The sequence below is a fragment of the Brachycentrus maculatus genome, unplaced genomic scaffold (genome assembly GCF_059751285.1).
Source record: "Brachycentrus maculatus isolate JH-2025_06_01 unplaced genomic scaffold, ASM5975128v1 h1tg000362l, whole genome shotgun sequence".
NCBI lineage: Eukaryota > Metazoa > Arthropoda > Insecta > Trichoptera > Brachycentridae > Brachycentrus > Brachycentrus maculatus.
The window spans coordinates 525,571-540,465 of NW_028281111.1; the positions used below are offsets into that span (position 1 = coordinate 525,571).

A 14,895-nucleotide genomic window follows, 5' to 3' on the forward strand; every position below is an offset into this window, starting at 1 on the left:
TTGTGAAAATTTAACATAGGTATCATAAAAAATTGAAAGGTTTAAGAAACGCTTAATAGTAATACTATTCGGTGTAATAAAATAGCTTTTGTATTTATTCTGCACTCTATTATATCCAATGGTGCATAGGGCATTTAAACAATACGATATTCTTTTGTTTATTATGTACATAAAGGCGGAGTGATAAATTTTGATTGTCATCTTATCAAAAACGTTATTCTCGTTTTTTTCTTAGTAGATATTATATATCTCGTTGATTATAAATATTTTGCTTAGTTTAAAACGAAACACAAAGATAACAGTTTCCCCTGTATTTATTCCGACAAAAATGGCAAATTATGCTCAGAGTAATTTATTACATGTAGACACCCCCCTAAAAGCAGTGCAGCGTATCTTCCCAATGAAACAATGAATGGTGTCCACCCCAATCCCAGTTTGGTGTGGAGCCAGAACTCTGACCATTAGAAGTGGCCACGCTTGGTTACCCTGGTACCTCTTCCTCTTCTCCCCTCTACCCCCCTCCTCCTCTTGCAGTTGCCACTATGTCTATCGCACCATCTCCCATTTTAAAACCTCTTCTTTATTTTTTTATGCATTGGTAGGGAAATTATTATTGCTTTGAATAGACGGCTCGTGAAAAATATCTAAAAATACTTTTATTTTTTGTATATTTTTATGCACATACTTACTTATAACCCTTATCCACACCCAATGGTGTATAGGGCACTGCATCGAATTGACGCAGTGTTTTCTTGATCATTACTTACATGAAGGCAAGGTGATCACTCTTGCGCTTCAGGAACCAGTCCAGGGTAATATTAAATAAATATTATAGTGTTAAAATGACTAATATTTATTTTCATCCCCCTGGGAATCGAACCTTGGACCTCCAGCACGGAAGCTAAACACGCTGACCATTACACCACGGAGGCGGATAAAAATATGCACATATGTTTGCTCAAAAACATTGCATTTTCTCGTGATCCTATTTAAAATTTAAATGATCGTTTTCAATATTATGTACGTAAATGTTTTTACGACTACTCGGCTGTCCAAATTTAAAACACAGTAAGGGACATTTTTTTGTAGTACGTTTTTTTTTGCAATTATGGACTAAGTAGACTATACTTAGTCCAAAAATACAAAAAAAAACGTACTACAAAAAAAATGTCCCTTACTGTGTTTTAAATTTGGACAGCCGTACTGTTCTAAATATGTTTATGCAATGTATTTATATCGATCAAATATTATTAGCACGATTCCGTGTATCTACCTAACATCGCGTCGATATTTCTGTTTTTTATGCCATTCATTGAAGGAGTCATCTTTTATGTTTACAGTGAATATTATTTGATGTATTTATATGTCTATACACGATATATTTGGTATTTACACGATTGCTTATTCCTATGCATTTTGTTCTCTTAAATACACACTTTATTCTTTGCATGTTAATTCGAATTATTATTTAACTAACTAACTAACTAACCATCACGCCGCTTCCCCGCAGGGGTAGAGAGAATCAAAAGCCACACCACTCTGACTTTCCAAACATTCTTTGCCTCTTCTACATTCATGCATCTCCTCATACATACCCGACGATTATTATGACTCCTAACTCGGCCGCTTTCAAGTATTTGACATACCTGATTGTGCCAAGTTTTCCACGGTCGTCCTCTGCTCTTGCTCTTTTTCCAGCTACTTAATTATTTATTTTTACTTAATTTTCTCATTTAATTATATTATTTGATTATAATTACCTTCTTCTTCTTATGCCACTCCTATCGGACGTTGACGATCATCTCCTTAAACTTCATACGATCCTGGGCTAGCCTAATGAGGGTTGCTACCATGGCTGCCATGGTCGTAATTACCTTAATAAGTTTAAAAACAATATTTATTTCATATAACTACATTTTTCAATAAAATGTTAGCCAATAATATAATAAACATTAGTTCTTTTGCTTAGTATTAGGTATTGAGTGTTTGATAATGTGTTTCTTAGGAAAGAAGACGAAACGCGTCCCGTATTAACATATACATAAATAAATGTAGAATTCAATCCAACAAACCGTGGTTTATTTTGGATATACTACCCAACAATTTTATATATTTGTTATAAAAGTGCTCAATTTGGTCATAAAATCATGGACGAGAAAGATACGCTTTTACCTTTTACCTCTTTTATTATTTTTTTTAAAAAGAGTATGGTATAGTTTTAAGTAGGAATTTTTAAACCATTTCAACGAGTCGCCTATAATAGTAAAGGTACCTGTGGTACGTGGTAGGTAGTTATCTGAGGTACCTCACACGAAACCTACCTTTCGGAACCGCGCAGCGACCCAAGCTCCTTCGACAAAATGGCCGCCCGACTTTAATTCTGTTTCCCACCGCCGCGCCGCGCTCCGTGCACACTACACCTACGTCAGCTCTCCACACGAAAGCCTCCTACTAAATAATAAACACTGCTCGCGCCATACTGTCCAATTTCCCGGGTTAAATCAGTGAAAAGTGAATGAAAACTGTCGGTGAAAAGCCAGAAACTGTGACAAAATTGAAGCTTAACATGTTGTTGTGTGTTTGATTGGGATTTTCGAACGTCGCAGTCATGACGAAAGGGAAAACGGAAGAAAACAGCGCGCTTTACCAAACATGCAAGGTGAGTTTGAACCGAAAGCTTGTTGATGAAGTTAAACCCACCTGTAACCGTCAACTCTCACTACGCGATGCGCTGAGATTTACTACGTTTGTAAAATTATATTATATTTTTGAACCACTTTCATGCCATAAAAACTACTTTGTTATATCGAGGAAAAAATAAATATGAATTTTCCGAGCACATTTTGAAAATTGTGATATTGTATTATTAAAATACAATAGATAATAAATATTACTTGTATGATATTTTCAAAAATATTTAAGTAAGTACTTTTGTTGCATTGTGTGTACTTAAAAAATGTATTTTACAAAATAGTATGGAATAAAGCTTTTAACCATAACGCGAATCATAAGAATTTAATATTTTAATTTAATTCTTTTTCCCAAAATAGATTCATGTAGAAAATTTACGTAATAACAATAGAATATAAAAATATTTAAAAAAATACATTTTTTTAAATTTAATTTTCACTCATTATTTTAAATCTTAATTCCCAAAATTACAAATGAAAATGTCTTTCATGTAAATATGAACAATATATTTTTCGACGTTTCGTAAGCCTTGAATGCCCAGGCTTTCATATTCTTTCTTCTTCATCTATGTTGAGATGTAAAAATAACTCCTAATTTGAGATAATCCAGATTTATGTACAATGTACGTACATATTTGTATATGTTTATGTAACTACGTTGTACTTTGGGATTGTCATTTAGGAGAACCTTTTGTTGTTTTGAGATACATCACTGCTCTTACGTTGTTCTCTGTTAATTTCTGTAACCAAAAGTAGAGCCTTCAGTATGAGTCATGGTCTACATAGACTCCAGTACTATTACCTCGGTAACTGCTACAGTTATTGTCTTCCGATTTGACCCCGACTAGTACAAACACAAAACCAAGATACATATAGAGCGGGCCGACAATACACAATACAGAAATGGTCAACATTTGCACTTCCTTCGTATTTGGTGATTACGCAAATATTTTATAGTAAAACTGTAATTGACGGTAGATATAGCGCATAAAGACCAAGTCCTTGGCCCTATTTTAATGAAATCTAGCTAGGAAATAACTAGTTTCGTGAACCATATACTTATCACATTATTACATACGAACAATCATGTGTAATATCATTTTATGAATAATACCTAAACCTTGTTCTAAAGGTATTGTATTAAGCCATACAAGCTCATTATCATTCTTAAAATTTATTATAAAGTTCTTTGTCTCTCTATTCCTGTATAAACTCGTATTTAAGCTTTAAAATTGAAACTCAAATAAATCTATGTATTCGTATTATACTTACAACATTTTGAGTGTGTCCAAGTGCTCTTTCACAAAATCTGGATTATCTCCGATTAAAGGAGTTATTTTCATATTATTACAATAATGAGTAGAATTGGTGAACGTTACACGTGTGTAAACTGATTACTTAAACCAGCCTATGACGGTCGTCAGCCCCGTAAATGCCCAGACTTCCTTATTCTTCATCACCTTTGATGAGATGTCAAAAAATTATACGTATAATACTTATTCAATAATATTTTTCTTCCTTTTATTTTCAGCATCTTTGTCTTCTTTTACCCTGAAAATATATCTAAACACATATAATACTGGAATGAGCTTTCAAAGACACGAACGATGTTCAAGACTTACCAGATTCTCATTTATACAAAGTTTAAAGTACCCCTTATTTAATGGTCACGTTTGTAAAAGGACTTAGCATAATATATTCTGCAAGACTGCAACTGCATGTGTGACACTTAACCGTTTTATCAAGTGCCTTTGAACTCGACGAAAGCCTCGATTCTCTTATAAAACCAGACGATGTGGTCCGGTGTCTTGTTTTTCCTTCTGGCGTTTCGTAGGAGATTGGGAAAGAGAGGGATGAATATAGAGGCTTTGATTTTGATATCAAGTAATGGGCAGTATAGATGTTCTATAGAACGATGTGGTCTAGGGTATTCGAGTTTGAGAGGCTTCGCTTGATATAAAATGGCGGGAAATTTTGTATACAAATGTGGAGTGGCCTCGTGTTGATTTTACAAATATCTGTTTACTTCTGTAAACAGATATTAATTATTACTGTTTTCATATAATTTTTTACTATTTAGGTCTTTACTTCAAAAGATCAATTTAATTAATCCCTTACATTCATTTATGTATATATATATATATATATATATATATATATATATATATATATATATATATATATATATATATATATATATATATATATATATATATATAATAAATAATAATAAAACCCTTATCCGCACCCCAATGGTGCATAGGGCACTGCGTCATATAAACGCAGTGTTATCTTGATGGTTTACACATGAAGGAAAGGTGATCAGCCCTCCGCTTCAGGTACCAGTCCAGGGTAATATTGAATAAATATGACTGTGAAAAAATCACTTATATTTATTTTACCCCCCTTGGGAATCGAACCCGGGACCTCCAGAACGGTAGCCGAGCGTGCTGACCATTACACTACGGAGGCGGACGGATATATGTATATATAAACATATATTTGTAACATTATATCATATTTGCTGTAAACTGTGATTCTATGACACTTGGCTATAAAAAAAACGGATGTTTACACTAAAAATGACAAAAGCAAATATGAAAACTGTTCTCTTAAAATAAATATTTAACGTGTGTACAAGTATACTTCCTTTGCGAAATTTAAAAGTGTTTTTTTAATAATTTATATTTAATTTTAGAAATTCATTTATACTATTTCAGTTACTTTTGTAGAGGCACTGTGAATAAAAGAATTGAATTAATTGGTAGAATTCATTGTACTACTTTTGTTCAAAATACGCTAATCAAAGCAAATCTTTGTACCGTGAATATCTTCACGGATTAAAGAAGATCTTTGAGAGAGAATTACCGTGTTACTGTATTAACTAGACTACTAGACAGTAGTTATTAATGGATTAATACTGTAGAATTATCAAGTGAAGAGGAAACAAAATATAAACTAAACGAATCACCCAAATATTAGGTTTTATAATACAAGTAATACACTGACTTCTCCCAAGAGATTATACTCGTATTGTAATATTGTTTTAAAAACTAGTTTCCTTTTTCACAACATTTTGAGTGTGTCCAAATACTTGATCACAAATCTGAGGTTCTCCGCATGGGAGTTATTCTACATTTTTACTATCTCAACAAAGATGAAGAAGAATATAGAATTCTGGCAGGGCTTACAAACTGTCATAGGGTGGCAAAATAAGTGATGACTTTGCACACGTGTAACATTCACCATTCTGCCCATGATTGACAACTGCACTTCTCAAATTTTAAAGTCATACATTTATGATCAATTTCATGACGTTCCTCGATTGAGTACACAATAGCCATCTATGGCTGGATTTAGAAAGAGACCTTTTATTTGTATGCAAGATCTAAACACGGATTTTTTTACCTACTGGGAAAAGTAGGTACCTTGTACTTTGATCAATTATTTTGCTCACAACATTTTGAGAGTTTCCAAATACTTGTTCACAAATCTGGGTTTGTCCATTTAGAAATTATTTTACATTTTCAAAAAAGTTTTCTTTTTGTTTTAAAATACGTCATTTTAATTTCTTTTTCGATTTTTACGAACGGAAATATGTTTTTCGCGTTTTTTTGTACAATTAATAACTATGGAGTACATAGACATGAACAATGCACGTAAACATCAGTGCATGACAGAAAGATGCAGCAAACCATAAACATCTAGTTCACCTGCATAATATTACTTTATGAGTATCATAAAGAAAATCCTTTAGGCTCAGTACGAGTATTTTATTGACTTTAGCGAGTCGTGAATCGTGAGATTGATGATTGCTTATTACTAATGAAATCGTGCAAAACATATTTGTTTTTGGTTTCATCCAAGTTTTTGAATTAGTATTTATTAAAAATTCATGAGGTGAATGTGGTTGGCAATACAAGCAGAGGAAGACTGAGGAAAACTTCCCTCGATCAAGTTTTTCAAATGCTTTAAAGTGTCAGGTCAGAAGTCGGATTTAATGTATTTTTTAATAATCGGTGTATAAGTATGAGAAGATGGACGAGGCGAAGATTGGGTACACAAGACAGATTCGTGTGACGTTCTATTTTCTCTTCTTTTGCCTACCCCTGCGGGGAAGCGGCATGATGGTTAGTTTGTTACTTATTACTTTTCTCTCTAAACTTTAGTACTACAATGAAAGTAGAGAAAAATGTTAATAATACGTTTTTTTCTATTTTTAATTAAAACTTTGTATTTTCTTGAAGGATGTTTTATTTTTATTTTAAGTTACGAAATCCCAAAATATGAACAAAAGATCTTTAAAAAATTCTCGGATATTTAATGTTATTCAGATAAGACGAGATAATAAGCAGTTTATATTGCGAAATCTGTTCTAGAATTTTCGCAGGAAGTGTTCACATTCACGGTATGTAGAATATAAACTACATGACTACATTTTCTCTGCACTTATACGGAAATTTGCTTCATTGTCTGTTATTAGGTATTATCTTTAAAATATCGACTGGGATAATACTGTGTCGGCTTCTGTTGAACGTGTTGCGTTTTGGATTGAGAAAATGTGTACTCGAATAGGAAAAGGATAATTATGATTGGAACCTGTGTAATTACGGGCATTCCATTGAGTGGTTCGCTGCAGTTGTATCAACACATCGCTAGTGAAAAGTAGAATTGGAATACAACTACATACAAAACAAATGCAACTGTTAATAACTGAACTACAGTAAAACCTCGATATAATGGACCTATTCAACAAAATTCGGATACAACAAATGTTATGTCAAACGAAAAAATAAAAATAAAAACGTCCTGTTAATATTATACATGCTTAAATTCAAATATCGTCCACTGTAAACAATTTTAGCGACCATGAAGTTATTAGTTGTAAAGTCACATCTCGACGATCTATTGACATTTATTGACTGTTCGTCAGGTATTGTTGAACGTTCGGTTTTGTTATCGTTCAACTATTGTTGATTATAAAAATACTACATCAAAAGTCCAAACAAAACTTGATTCTTTTTTCAAAGCAGAATTACCGAAAGCAACAAGTGCGTCGACATCAAACAGTAACTTTATTTCACGAGTGACCGAAGACGATTAATAGATTTTTATTTTATTTTTTATATTGTTTAATTATATCGAAATACAGTCTTCACATATTCAAAAAAAGTTTTACGATTTATTTCAAACTTATTTTTATATAACGAACTTTCATATTAAATGGACACCCCCTCTCCCCATAAGTCCATTATATCGAGGTTTTACTGTACTAGTCAAACGTTGTGTCAAACTGTCATTTAAAATGGTTCTGTAATTCATGCTACACGAATGTTATAATTTGGCCCTTCGAAATGATTTTGTAATCTGCGTTAACCGGTAAATGTGGAGCAAAATAATTGAATATTATTTTAAAAAGTGTTATCAGAGCGATGTAGCTCGGCATTCCGTTGCGTACTTTTTATGTTTATTGTATAACGTGAAAAGGCTTCAAAATTATGTATGTACGTTAGGTATGTTATTATTTCATATGAAGTATTGTGAAGGATGCCCTCGCACATTATAGTCCGCACCAGTGCGTTGACGATAATAAAGAACAATACTGACTCGTCTAACAATATCGTGCATTTTTACGTCATATTTTTCTCTTTGTACTTTTTTGCAATGCAGATGATTCGTCGTAATAATATAAACATATTTTTCGTGGTCTAAACGATAAACCGAGAAGATTTTATACATTTCATTCTTTTTTCAACAAAGAAGAATTAAAATAAGTGTATAATTTTGAAAAGCAATGACAAAAAAAGCTAACTAACCAACCATCACGCCACTTCCCCACAAGGGTAGGCAGAGAGAATATAACGCCACACAACTCCGTCTTTGCAGACATTCTTCACCTCTTCCACGAATTAAAAAAAAAAACATTAAAAACGAATGATTCATCTATGTATGTGCCTAAATAGAAAGGTAACTATTTCAAATTTTTTTTTTTTTTGTGATTTTTTTCTACAAACTGCCTTATTTAAAATTATTCATAAAATTTTTAAATAATGCAGTAATCTCAATATTATAAATATGTTATTTTTTTTTACTTCTTAATTTCACCCAATATTACAATATATAGTATTTTTTGCAGCGACGATTCGGGTTTCGTTGCTAACCGAGCGTTGATGTTTTTTCTTTACGCAATACAAAATGTCCTCGTTAGTGGTATTTTATGTATAATATTTTCATCGTTTTTATCCTAAAACAGAGCAAGAGCGCTTACTAGAAATAATGCACACGTTTTAATCGTATTGCACACTTTCTCTTGTATTTCAGAACCCGACTGGGTTCAGGCACTATACGTGCTCCAGTTTCGAATTATATATAATATTTACAAATGTATTATATAAGACTTTCACTAATGAAATGTGAAGGAAATTATCGATAATTCTATTGATATTACTTTGGTTTATCCTGTGTTTCATTTAAAACCAGGAAGCAGAACAGACTGTAGGATACCAGTATAAAGAAATGTATTTAGAATAGTAAATATCCTCACCAATATATTAAATTTCAAGCATTCGAATCATATGTGGTACTTGGTATTTTATTTTACGATGTGGTCAATTAAGTAGGTATATTGTATTGTATAGTCTATTGTATTTAAAATCGTAATAATTATATGTTTGTATTTTTTGTTAAAACAATATAAATTAAATCTAACAGGTTTTTAACAAGTGAACCGTAGGCTGCCATTATGTCTAATTTTCTTTAAACGCTTGACAAATTTATAGCACTACTTACAACAACAAAAACTGTTATTTTCTTCAATTGGATCGTTAAACAATTTTGTGAGTTTTTATTAAATTTTCATTGTTTTATGTTAGTATTGCCATTTGATTGTTTCTGGTGTGTTAACTTTCGCAGATTATTTTTACTATTTTTATTTATTAACATTACGCAGAACCTTATAAGAGATGCTTTGAATCTCAGTGTGTATGATAAATGATAAACATATCTATATTTTGTTTCATAGGTTTATTTCTTACTCAATTTCAATTGATTAGTATTTTTCGTGTTGATTAGTAAAAGAAAAGTTATTTTTTACAATATTAATATTATTACAATATTATTATATCACACCCTGGATCATTAAACCTACGGATGAGATGTTAATTTAATTCAATAATATTCAATAAAAGGCAGAATGGTGAACGTTACATAAGTATTTAAAGTTATTGCAAGCCAATTAAATGTCAGTTCGCGAACCCTGGGATGCTCAGACTTCCATCTTTTTTCATATAAAAGGAAAAACGATGCATGTTTTTTATTGAGACACCTTTAAAAAGTTTTTTTTTCGTCGAAGTAAAGATATTTAAAAAAAAGTCTGCTATAAATAATACAATATTGTCACCTCTTTAGACATGTGGAAATGTGCTGGATGCACCGGATGTAAAAATTCACCTTGAAATGAGTTAATACGAGCAATTTTATTCATTATATGCGTGCTCTATTAGTGAATCATCGCTCGATAATATACAGGGAGACACAAACGATCCCCTGTTATTCGCTCCCTATAGCAACGTGATGTATTAGAGCACACAAGTTCGAGACAGGTGCTACTGCCAGTCTATCAAATAATACTCACACGCAAACGAGGGGTACTGAGTTGAAAAGACACCTGTTAACTTGTTGAAGGACAATAGTGCATTTTTAATACTAGGGGTAGCAGAATTCTCTCTAAAAAAATAAACTATTCATATAATTTTTATCCCCGAAAGCAAAATGCTGTCGCGTGTCGTGCTCCCCATATGCTCTCGAAACATGTGCCTAAATTCACTAATAAACATTGTGACATAATGCAATGTGATTGAATGCGGTATTTTCAGCCAATCACAGCACTGCATGATATTATTATCCGTGCTGTAGCATTAAAATACGTCCTGTAATTACTTCGTAGTGACTTGTATAAATTTCTTCGTATAATCTTGAGGCTAAATATTATATTTCTTTACAGGTACTATGGCATCTCGACATATTTCGAAGAAGCTTTCGGGAGCTTTCTGGACACGCCTGTATGGGAAATGCTTGCATCTTCTGCGCACTCAAGGTAAGACATTCATACATGTACAAACGTAATAAGTACAATATTTTATTTCTTCGTATAAGTAAATAAATTGTGTCTGATTCTGATTCGATAAGATCGGTGGGATTAAAAGGGTTAATTTAGTATAATGGTGTTTATTTAAATTCTCTTGTATTTTTTTTGTATACGATTGTATATAAAATGAAATGATATTCTGCCCACGTGTGATTTTAGAGCCTTTTATAGAACTGTCATGTCTCCCACGTGGAGCCTAACTATATCTCATTTGTAATGTCTATCGCCACGAATTTGTGTATAAGAAAGAGTATACGATCCGAATAATGAACTCTGATTTAATGAAATAATACCTCTGCAGCTCACGAAATCGGGGCCAGTTGTCTCGAGGCACATTGATGTGCTGATTGATTGATGTCCGGTCTGAAAATGATCGTGGATTCATAATCACGCGAAACTTATTTTTAAAAATTACACATATTAGAGCATCATGTTATCATTGCGTGATTTCGTACGTAAAAGTCATTAGGTTTTATTTCTTCCGCAGTTTATTACGACATTATTTCTTATATATTCTTTTCTGACTAATTACTAATCCATTTCGCAACAGGATAGGCAAAGCAGATAGAATATTATACTGCTATGCTATTACAAATATCCACTTTCATTATTTGATTCATACATTATGCACGTATGTTACTTAGTTTGCGATATTTTTTATATAAATCACCTTTTCCTGTCGAAATGAATTTGTCATCATATTTTTTCTTCTTCATTTTTTCCCAACTTATTTGAAACTAATAACCCTCTAAAAAAGTATTTTCATATTTAACATAATTGCTTTATTATTTATACATTTGTGGAACAACATGACGAATTCAATATAAAAATTAAGTACCCGCATTATACCACTTTTTCCAGTTTATCAAATATCATACAAAGGAATTAAAAGAAAAACTTGAAAATATCGGGTATTTATATTATACCTGTAGATGAGAATATCTTTATATCATATATGTATCTTAATAGTCGTCTTTATATTAATAAATTCAAAGGTGGTCTCATATATACATGTGTTTTATTTTTACATGAAAACATTTTTAAATTTATCTGCCATACATTTAGTCTCATTTGAACATTTAAAAATACATCACGCAAAAATATATTTATATTTAAATTTATTGACAATACAAACAAAAATATGGCATAATCAACCATTTTTTTGTTGTTGACGCCTTTCCTTTGAGTTTGGTACTTTATAACCGGAACCTTTAGTAAAGGCCTGAGATCGCTGTTACTTTTTGACAGCGTAACTGATTTAATTCATTTTTAAGTTCAAATCCCATATCACGTGGGAGTCCATCTCCCACGTGGTCCACAGAGGACACAATCATTCCCATTACAATTCGTCCCACCATTATTATTCCGCTTTTCAGTTTTTCTGTCACATTGTCCGACCGTTCAGCGCGTGTCAACTGGACTTATTTAGAAATATTTAATTGAAAGTATGACGTTTTCCGCCCAGTTTATGTCGGTACTTTATTTAGTTCGGAGTAATATATAACGAGGCGGTAATCTCGGTTGATACGCTCGGAATGTTTCAGTCAATGTATAATTAGACGCCGCTTTTAATTATTGTCACAGGGACGGCATTTCTCTTACATCTTGCAGGAAATTCAACCTAGATTTGTATGTTTTTAAAGTTCAATATATGGAAAAAATTACTTTTACTCATCAGTTAAAGATTCTGGGTAAGTTTCAAAAAGAATTTACGTCAGTCGTCAAAATTTTTCTGTTAATTTACTTATCGATTTATAAAGAAAACAGGCTGAATAAGAATAGTAAAAAAATACAAATTTATATGTTTTTAAACAAATTTTAATAAAAGTGCATGCAGTTGATAGTTTCTCAAATATTATGCGTTTCTTTTGTGAGCAATTTTTAATCAAAATGCATTTTCGCATTTTCCTCGATAAAACGATACAAAAGTATCAACGAAATTATTCGCAAATTAATAAGAAAATCATAAAAGTTAGCATGCGAGCTTAATTGATAACGTTACGAAAACATCATTGATTAGCATCGGAAAAAAGATATATGGGAATATTCACAGTATGTATTTCAAATAAAAACAGTGAATGCACAACGTGGAATTCTTAAAATTGACACTTATTAAATGTGGCTAGTGATTGACAGAGTCAGAAACTGAACATTTACCCTTCTTTACACATTTATCGTAAAATAAATACTTCACGTATGTTTTTTTTGTTAATGTGTGATATTCGATACATTTGACTTCACCGTTGTCAGTCTTCTTAATTATAAAGTTGAGAGTCTCATGCCTGCTCGAGTTCGTGGTCTGCTACATGTGCTCTAATTTTTTTACATCCCGAAGATGACTTAGTAAAAAAAGCGCTTTTTTACTTTGTATGAAGAGGGCGGTTCGACAGTTCATCAAAACGAGTCTCGAGCTATCGAATAAATTGGATATTGTTAGTACTCTCGGTTAGATGTAAGAATCTCATCTCCCAATTTTATAAACCAGTTTTGATTACATGCATACCTGTAATAATAATTATAGATCTGGAAATGTAGACATTATTTTTTTTAAACAGTTGGGACGTTTTTTTTTTTTTAATTGAGGTTATTAAAAAAATCCTGTTATTTAAGACTCCGCAGTGTAAAACTCTGAAATTGATTTGATTTACTAATATACATTTTTGAAACATATATGTGTGTGCGTGTACACACACACACACACACATACATAAATGTATATAATACACATATATCTTCTTCTTTTAACGCTCATCTGCACCCAATGGTGCATAGTGCACTGCATAGCATCTTCGCAGTGTTATATTGATTGTTTATTACATGAATTGACCAGTCCTGCGCTTCACGTGGCAGTCCAGGATATTAAAGTGAAAAATCCCTTACATTTTTGGTGTGATTACCCTCATGGGAATTGAACCCGGAACTTTCAACGTGGTGGCTAAACGCTCTAACCATTACACTATGGAGGCAGATTTAAGCTTAGACACATATTATGTAAGAATAAATGATTTTACAATTGCATACTCCGAATTTTATTATTATTACGATTTTGTATTATTTTAATCGTCGTACCTTGATTCATTGTTTTTTTAATCAATAAATGAACCGTATCATTAACATGTAAATATATTCTACAATACATACTCGTACAAGTCATTTCATTATCTTTACCCATTATCTGAATAGCGTCGAAGTTGTAGCAAAAAACGTGAGCACCTATTTCAACCGAGCTTTGTTGGGTTTTCGCGCAAAAATGTACAGTGAGTAAAGAGCCCAGAAAATATACCGCGTATTGGAGTCAGAGTATTGGCGTGTAAATTGATTACCTTCAGTAGAAAGGGAATGTTCTTAAGTTAGTTTAGTAAATTGACAGCGAGGTATAGAAAAGACCTTTCGGCTAGGTGCCGTTGCAGCATTTTTCTGAGTGTACGCGCTTAAAGCTCGCTTTAGATTGACTGTACCTCTCGATATTACGCGGCAAATCTCGCGGACTTTTCGTCCAATGGCGAGGCAGCGCGCGAGTTCGTGGAACTCGTGGCCTCGCTCGTGATTGGCCGGCCGGTTTCCCGCTCTCCGAAAGGAGGCTGTGTTGGTTAACCTCTGCCAAAGGTTCCACGTTTGAAAAGCGGACAAGCGCTGAAGACATAGGCATTCGAAGTATTTGCCTATGAATATTTTTACAATTAATCAATGTGCTTTCCGTCACTTTATTTTTTTTCCAAGGCAACCAAATAGTACAATGAAAAAATGCTGCGCAAAACAGCTACCTAAAATATTATATATCGAGTGCATGCACTTAAAAATCAAAGTATCAATTATTATCACCTTTAAATAAATATGAGCTTAATTTTTTTTAAATACAAAACTAAATTACTATCACGCAGATAATAGATATTAGGCAGATAATAGATTGCCACGCCACTCTGTCTGCAAACAATCTTCGCCTCTTTTACATTCATGCATCTTCTCATGCATAAGTACCGATTACCTGATCACTTTTAAGTATTTTAACACTGTAAACGGTGTTTAAAAATGACGCAGAATGCATTGAAACACGTGTTA

At 32.5% G+C, this 14,895-nt stretch overlaps 1 protein-coding gene across 2 annotated transcripts in view; it reads left to right on the forward strand.

Annotated features, from left to right (window-relative positions):
• LOC148303557 (uncharacterized) overlaps window positions 1-14,895 on the forward strand; it is a 165,044-nt gene that overhangs the window by 98,870 nt on the left and 51,279 nt on the right. The window contains exons 1-2 of one of the 2 annotated variants that reach the window (XM_088269773.1): window positions 2,412-2,659; window positions 10,693-10,785. In XM_088269773.1, the coding sequence (XP_088125899.1) occupies window positions 2,609-2,659; window positions 10,693-10,785 (144 nt within the window). In that variant the 5' untranslated portion in view covers window positions 2,412-2,608. Of the gene's footprint in view, window positions 1-2,411; window positions 2,660-10,692; window positions 10,786-14,895 lie in introns of those variants that run through there. The other variant, XM_088269770.1, reaches the window with a different exon arrangement.